This window comes from Pyrus communis, chromosome 3, assembly GCF_041283825.1.
Source record: "Pyrus communis isolate YQ-2024b chromosome 3, ASM4128382v1, whole genome shotgun sequence".
In the NCBI taxonomy this organism is placed as follows: domain Eukaryota; kingdom Viridiplantae; phylum Streptophyta; class Magnoliopsida; order Rosales; family Rosaceae; genus Pyrus; species Pyrus communis.
In genome coordinates this window covers 5,132,616-5,140,093 of record NC_142567.1, presented here as the reverse complement: position 1 = coordinate 5,140,093, position 7,478 = coordinate 5,132,616, and the positions used below count along the sequence as shown (strand labels likewise).

Below are 7,478 nucleotides of genomic sequence, written 5' to 3'. Positions count from 1 at the left end.
CACTATTCACATACATGAGGAAGTTTATTACAATTCTATCTACAATAAGGAACAAAATAAGTGTCCAAGGCAAGGTTCAAAACATTTGCAAGTTTAGATCACTGTTAATTATAGAGTGCCACTAGTAGCTCCTTTCTTCCTCCCCTATATTTAGGAGCTCCTGGATAAATCCCTATCTTAGGAGGAGGATACGGAGCATGATTGAGGTTGATTTTTTGAATCCTCTAATCGTAAGGAACTCATTTGGCCCATTGGAGATGCTCTTATTCATGTAATTCACTAGAAATGGTTTGTAGTTCAAATGATTGATAACGTCTATTTTGACCCCTACATCTGATATCCTGTGTTTGAGTCTTCTACCCCAATACAACTACAGCGTACAATAAAAAAAATTGTCATGCAGTGCACCAATGATACTACGTTCTAATAATATTTATCACTATTATAAGTAAAAATTTCTTAAATCAAACCTCATAAGTAGCGAGTCCAATACGTAACTATAGTTGGTCGTATAACGGCTCAACACAAATCCCCACCCCAACATCTTTATATAAAAAAATTCTCATAACGAAACACATGTCAACTTATTCTAATAGCTAGATCACTATATACAAAGTTCATCTTTTATTACTCTAAAAAAAAATTTGTAGCTCAAATAATTAAGAGTCTATCTTGACGAAAATTTACAGGATAACATTTCTCGAAGCAAGATGCTTGGGCTTGAGATGCCCAACAAAATTAGCAAAACAAGTTTGGGCCAGGCCACAAAAGTTGAGGGTGAACCAAAGATTGTTGGATCCGGAAAAGTAACCCAAGCCCAAAACACAAAACATTACTTACCCGCCCGCACGCCGTTGCCTCTCCCTGCTCACTCGTCACCATCGTTGTAAACCCTAAACCCTAGTGCTCTCGTTTGCAGAAGCCTCCCGGAGCCCCCGAATCTCTCTGGTAAGAAATCGCTCGCCCAAAACCCTAATTAGGTTTCCATTCCACACACATGCTTGCTTATATTTATGACTAACTCTAATTTTTGTATGGAAGATTAGATTTTTCCAGCAAAAATAATGGGGAAGAAGAGAAAGCACAGCGATGCCCTGGCTCCAGAAAAGAAGGAGGAGGAGGTTGCGCCGGAGAGGCCGAAGCGAACCCTTTCCGGTTGGAAGGAGAAGAAGGATGACGACGAAGTAAAAGCGAGTGAATCGACGGCAGTGTTCAGGAACAAAGAAAAGGTCTTGGTTACTTGTTCTCGTCGCATTAGTTACAGGTAAAATTATTCAAGTTCCAATTTTTTCTCTGCTTTGAGCTCGCTCGCTCGGTGTTGTTTTTATTCGAAACCTGAAAGATTTTTTTGAAACTAACTGTGAACTGATTGGAAGTTGATTGAAAACTGAAAAGTAGTAGTGAGGTAGCGTATGATGGGTAATTGGGTATACTATCTTATCTGTTATCAAATTTTGAAATGGTTGGGGATATTGAACAGTTCATGCGCATCCGGAAACAACGAGGGTTTCTGTAATAATTGTAAAGATGTGATCTTTAGATGAATTTTGGTAACTATTTTTCGTTTATATGATATATTCGTCATGAATTTGTTTACGAGTATATTTACTTGCGTGTGAGTGTATAAATGTATAAGTTTTATATAATTATATAAATGGTTATAAATTATATACGCAGGTATCGGCATCTGATGTTGAATGTGGTGGACCTATTGCCTCATTGTAAGAAGGACAATAAGGTGGAGTCTAAATCAAGTAATGGCGCAACTCTTAACGAGCTGGTTGAGCTAAAGAGTTGCTCTTCCTGTATGTTTTTCGAGGTCAGGTTTTTTTGTTGTTTCTTTCTGACCTTGTTTAGCACTTGTTATTCAATATTACTTTAATACTATGTTTCAATTTAATTATTAAATTGGTAGTTTGTTGATTTTAATCTTTGTCATCGTTTACATATTTATGGTTATTTGTTACCATTGGTTAAGGATATGGTTGATCGGTTTGTGTTAAGTTGCATGATTTTTGATTTGAGTGGTTGAGGTTAGGACATATTGGTTGTTTGAGAGAGGGATAATAGCAAATTCAGGTTACTTGTTTTCTGCATGCTGATGCGTACTTTATTTTGGGGGGTCTCTGATTACAGTGCAGGAAAGGGAAAGATCTGTATCTGTGGATGTCAAAGTGTCCCAATGGGCCATCTGTGAAGTTCTTAGTAAATGCTGGTAATGTTTCTGTTTTATTTATTTGCTTTTCATGAAGGATTGGCTTATCTCAATGGGGTTAAGTTTTTTCGAAAAAATTCTGATCAAAGAAAATTGTTTTGTGATTTGTAGTGCACACAATGGAGGAGTTGAAGCTTACTGGAAATCATCTAAAGGGGTCACGACCTATTTTGACTTTTTCATCCAATTTTGATAAAGATGCCCACTGGAAGCTTCTGAAGGAGATGATCACTCAGGCATGTTCATTTTGCTTCCTCTTTTATGTAGTTGTAAACAATTTCCTGTTCATGCCCTGCTTGATTCTTGTGAACAGTTTGCATCATTGATTTAGATATTTTTGAACTTTGTGCTACAACATATGTTATTCTGTTTCTTATTAAACTTTCGTTCTCAGATATTTGGCATTCCCAAGGAGCACAGAAAATCTAAACCCTATCATGATCATGTCTTTGTATTCTCTATCATTGATGACCACATTTGGTTCCGAAACTATCAGGTACTAGTTTTTTAATTTATAGCATTTGTTGAACATAGTTGTGATATGACTTACATTGTTTCATTTAATATTAGAATTGATTTTAGGGGGTAAGCTTTCTGCTCAAAAATATAAATTTTGGTGGCTTTAAATTTTTTAGAGTTTAGATGCCAGTGTTGCCCTTGTGCTGGCAGTGTAGATGCTCAATAAAAGCAAGTGTGTTTCATGTATGATGTTATACTTCTAAAACTTGTCATTTGCACCATGCTATAACTGTAACATTGTTTTCTCCACTTTGGATGCTGTATTATTTACCAATCATTCATGAATGTATTAAGAGTTTGATAGTTTTCTTTAGATTCCAGCTCATTTGTCAAAATTGTTTGCGTCTCTTTGCAATATCGCTGCCTTTTAGTAGCCTTCTGAAAATAACCGTTATTCAAATCCCAGAAATTAAGTTTTTTTTGGTCAAGGATTAGTTACCAATTTGGCTTCGAAGAATTGCAAGGTATGTAGACATCACCCCTTAAATTGGTTTGTTTCACTTTTACGGGATATCCCAATATTCTCAACAAGTAGTCAAAAGAGTTAATAAGTGGATGGGGGAGGAATAGGAAGGGGGGATGAAGGAATATTATGATAGTTTATCTTTTTGGCGGATATCTTTTTAATGGATGGCTGACCAATAACAGCCCTATGAATTTAGATTGGTGGCCATTGGCAGTCCCAATTGTACTCTACACCCCCACCCCCACCACCCGCCAAATACCACATTTTTCAAGCCATCCCCCATCCTTCCCATAATACTCCTAAATGCCATCCTAATCTGGTTATTTTGCTTTGAATGGATATGAGTCCATGGTATAAATTTTCTTTCAGGGCCGGTCACTAGCCTTCCTCGGGAACCCTTGGAGGCTAAATCTGGCTTCTTGTGTGAAGCCAGTTAAGGGAACCCAAGGCACAGCCTCCATTTATCTTTTGGCTCTTTAAAAGTTAATTTTAAGCAAGTATATAGTTGGTTTATTAGTTTACTGAAGTGTGGTTGGGAAGTGCATGATGAGTGCTGACAATAGTGCCAACCTAAGTTTCTTGTAAAACAGTGATGAAGCTAAGCTAAAGTATATATAATAATGCTACGTGAATTTTTTAAATGACCACCGTAGTTTTCTGGAGGCATAATGTATCTCAAAATTAGTGTTTTTCTGGAGGCATAATGCATATCAAAATTAGGTTGTGCAGCTTCTGCAATAGAAAAGGCTTATAAAAGAACATATGTCAAACCATCCATGTTCTAGAAACAGTGTGGTAGTATTTTCAAGTAACTTCTGAATTATGATTTGCCTAATATTATACTTCGTATGATTTTCTAGTACCATATTATGTTTGTGTCTATGCAGATGCACTATTTGTTTTCCATATATTTGTAAAAATGACATTGTTTCTAGAAAATATTGCTGCTTTTTATCTTGACCTTTTTTGCTCTTTAAATTGCAGATATCGGTTCCTCATAACGAATCGGATAAAATAGCTCGAGGAGGATTAGATAAAATGACCCTTGTTGAGGTTCGTAGTGGTGCTTTTCTCCTTAGTCTATATATTAGAGTATCTGTGACGTTTTAACTCTTAACTGGTTGTATGTATGTTGGACCGCAATGTTTCCTCCTTAGTCTATACCAGAGTATCTGTGATGACATTTTAACTCAGAGAACTGGTTGTATATAGGTTGGACCACGATTTTGTTTGAATCCTATCAAGATATTTGGTGGCAGCTTTGGAGGTCCAACACTATATGAGAATCCATTTTACATATCACCCAATCAGGTTAGATATATACACATAAAGCACCTTGAATTGTTGATTTCGTTATCTAATTATTTATGTGTTCATGGATGAGTATTGATCCTCGTGGCTAACGGTTTGTAAGGGAGTTTGTACTGACATACGAAAGAATGGTCTGTCCCGTTAAATCAAGCCAATAAATGACACTAGATTTTAGTTCTGTGAGATTGTATTTTTGAAACGTTTGTTTTGAGGATCTTGGTAAACCTAACCATGTACGATCATAACCTCGTTTACTGATGGAATCATTTTGTGATGCTTTCAGATTCGAGCATTGGAGAAAAAGAAGAAGGCTGGGACCTTTGTCAAGAAAGTCAAGGCAAAGACAAGGAGAAAAATGCATGAGCTTGAAAATCCACTGGAGCCTGATGAGTTTTCTGAGATGTGGAAGGAATGACATTTTACGTACTACTAGAAATCAAAATTTAAAATTTCAAGTCATGTTGTATCGTTTAATCAAGAAGGCAGGTTTTTGATTACAACTGCCCATGCTCTTTCAAATTCTGCCTGAACTTGATTACCTTATATATGCACGTTGGCTTTGTTTCTTGCACTTTTGTGCATTTTGGATTTTTTTTAAACAATATTTGTGCAATTCAGCTAGACTAGAGAGATGAAGTTGCGTCAGCAACTTCATCTTGTAACTTGGATTAGGACTTTTAATTCCGCCATCACAATTTCCGTTTTAAATTCAAAATTTCTTGAATCCGATTTATCTAATCCCAACAATTTAAAATAAATTGTACGTAAATTGGGAGATTTTAAAATTCGATCCGAACTTTTGTGACATGTTCCAAATTTACTCTAATCAAAAGATTCCAGAATTTATTACAACTTACGTGCTTTTTAAAAAATTGCTTTCTAAAGAAGCATTTCCACATCAAGGCGTTCTAAATTTTATGTTGTCACCCATGTATGAATTTGCTATTAGAGATTCATAAGCAAAAGTGCTTATGAGTGCTAGTGCTTCTAAGAAAAGCATTTTCAAATTGGCCTCGAGTAAAATTTCACTTTTAGGTGATGCTTCAACTGAAAAAGAAAACTTTCATAAGCCAAGTGAAAACTTCAAGCTCTATATATCTTAAGTTGAAAGGTAAAAACTTCCACAAGCTGAAATGGTAAAAAGTTGGAGGGACGAACGACTAAATAAGACCAAAGTTATATTTGAGCCATAGTGGTGAGTGACAAAGCAAGGCACCGATGATACTTTTCGTCCTAATGGGAGGCCCAATCAGTCCAGTTGACCTCACTTCCAACACGTGGAATGCTGTTGACCCTTGTGTATTTATCCACCTTGAAGTTAGCCCCACACATTGCCCCTTCACTATCAACCCTTGGCATTGCCTTCATCTTGTTCATTGGATGCTCAAAGCTCATCAATCCTCCCTCACTATGAAACATGCATCCTACACAACAATTGCTCAAAAATTACAAGTTAGAAATTATAACAAATGCAAGTATATCGTCTAAATTATTGGAATTAGCTAAAACCTCGACCCTACTTGATGTACAAGTAACATGGATCGCAAGTCAGATTTATTTTTTAAACACAGGATCTCAAATGCAAGATAAAAGCGGTTAACAATTTGTTACAAATCCCCTGTAGACCTAAACGGAGTTTGGTTTACTTTATAAGCAAAGCTTTTAGCATGAGGTACCTTTTGGGAAGGGAGCAAATGATTTAGCACAACCCTCTTTTATGACCTCCAATTCATCAGAAATTACCACAGATCCATCCGCTGCAATACCCCAATAGAGCTGCTCTCCACCATCGGAACCCTAAAATCACAGCATACAAAATTATCAAGTTCATATAAGATCCTTAATAGAATGATCCATTTAATTTTTCCAATTCAAAATTTCAAAAATCTTGCAGATAAAATTAAGGGAGTTTTAACAAAAAATCAGTGGTACTGTTCACTTTAACGAAAAACCATATTTTTACACTAAAAAGTTAATCATGGTATTATTCACTTTACACTTTATTTTGTCTTTATCGTTAGAACTCAAAGTTTTCAAACTATTTTCATTAGTTTTCCATAAAATTAAGCTAACTTAAAAAATGATTTTCTCAACCCTTGTTACTTTTGTTCAATAATTTTTCTATAATTTATTCAATTCAAAGAGAAAAAGGATGTACGGGAATTATTTTCCTCAGATAACGAGTGTAGGAGTACATACCAGTGCGGCAAAGACATTGCCACCTTTGCTGTCATAGACAACAAAGGCAAAGCTTCCATCAAGATCTTTGACAACCTGATCAGCTGGGTACGGACCACGATCTCGAAGGGTTCTATAAGCTTCAATCACAAACATGGCCTCATTCGTGCATTTTGTTAGACCATACTGCTTATTCAGTGAACACAGATTGTTCAAGCTCCCCAAAAACAAGCAGTATATGTCATCAAACCCACAGAACAACCTGAAATTTCACCAAACCCTAAAATATGTTAATTGCTTTGAAATATAAAAAAAACAAGGTAATGGTAAAATTAATCAAGATTAACATATTATAATTTGATTTGATTGGAATATTTGTTAGCACTCCAAAACCCTAATCCTGCACTTTGACACGTGCAAGAAGTGGGTGTTAATAACAGCTCCTGAATCTGTTCGTTTACCTCGGGTGTTTTGAGTAAGAGCCTTGGTCTGGCTTGACGTAAGCAAGGACAGCAGCATGGCCAAATCCCATGGAGAAGGAGTTGTAAGGATGGTGGGAGAGGAAGTCTGTGAGAGTCTCTTCTGGGTGCTTAGGCTTCTTGCTTCCGTTGTAAGAGGCAGGACTGTTTAGCTCCTCCGGTGGATGAGCAAAAGCCTTGTGGAAAATGGCCAACATTTTTCCCGATCAAAACCAAATGCTAATACCTAGTTTCTGATCTTAATATTTTATTTCTGTTTGGTCACTTTTACAAGTGGGGTTTTTGAGATGCAGCGGATGCAATGAGTGAG

General features: G+C 36.4%; 2 protein-coding genes across 3 annotated transcripts; one reads left to right on the top strand and one right to left on the bottom strand.

Annotated features, from left to right (window-relative positions):
- The first annotated feature begins 811 nt into the window (after window positions 1–811).
- On the top strand, window positions 812–5,082 carry LOC137715975 (ribosome biogenesis protein BRX1 homolog 2). Of its 2 annotated transcripts, none has more exons than XM_068455354.2 (9): window positions 812–948; window positions 1,047–1,264; window positions 1,678–1,819; window positions 2,137–2,215; window positions 2,327–2,451; window positions 2,610–2,711; window positions 4,185–4,253; window positions 4,413–4,511; window positions 4,795–5,082. In XM_068455354.2, exons 2-9 carry the CDS (start codon window positions 1,065–1,067, stop codon window positions 4,924–4,926), a joined length of 948 nt encoding a protein of 315 aa, XP_068311455.1. In that variant the 5' UTR covers window positions 812–948; window positions 1,047–1,064; the 3' UTR covers window positions 4,927–5,082. The 2 variants fall into 2 exon arrangements, with proteins under 2 accessions (XP_068311455.1, XP_088546861.1); XM_088690735.1 differs by having other exon boundaries at window positions 867–948; window positions 1,042–1,264.
- A 504-nt stretch (window positions 5,083–5,586) lies between these two features.
- LOC137715977 (stem-specific protein TSJT1) lies at window positions 5,587–7,478 on the bottom strand. Its single transcript, XM_068455355.2, has 4 exons — window positions 7,151–7,478; window positions 6,711–6,951; window positions 6,188–6,308; window positions 5,587–5,935 (listed from the first exon to the last, which is right to left on the bottom strand). Exons 1-4 carry the CDS (start codon window positions 7,363–7,365, stop codon window positions 5,745–5,747), a joined length of 768 nt encoding a protein of 255 aa, XP_068311456.2. The 5' UTR covers window positions 7,366–7,478; the 3' UTR covers window positions 5,587–5,744.

Excerpts from the sequence above, each read along its gene's own strand:
- LOC137715975 (XM_068455354.2), top strand. The coding sequence starts at position 1,065 with ATGGGGAAGAAGAGAAAGCACAGCGATGCCCTGGCTCCAGAAAAGAAG. Across the intron at positions 2,452-2,609 it reads TGAAGGAGATGATCACTCAG|ATATTTGGCATTCCCAAGGA; the intron begins GCATGTTCATTT and ends TTTCGTTCTCAG. Across the intron at positions 2,712-4,184 it reads TTTGGTTCCGAAACTATCAG|ATATCGGTTCCTCATAACGA; the intron begins GTACTAGTTTTT and ends TTTAAATTGCAG.
- LOC137715977 (XM_068455355.2), bottom strand. The coding sequence starts at position 7,365 with ATGTTGGCCATTTTCCACAAGGCTTTTGCTCATCCACCGGAGGAGCTA. Across the intron at positions 6,309-6,710 it reads GCAATGTCTTTGCCGCACTG|GGTTCCGATGGTGGAGAGCA; the intron begins GTATGTACTCCT and ends CTGTGATTTTAG. Across the intron at positions 5,936-6,187 it reads ATTTGCTCCCTTCCCAAAAG|GATGCATGTTTCATAGTGAG; the intron begins GTACCTCATGCT and ends ATTGTTGTGTAG.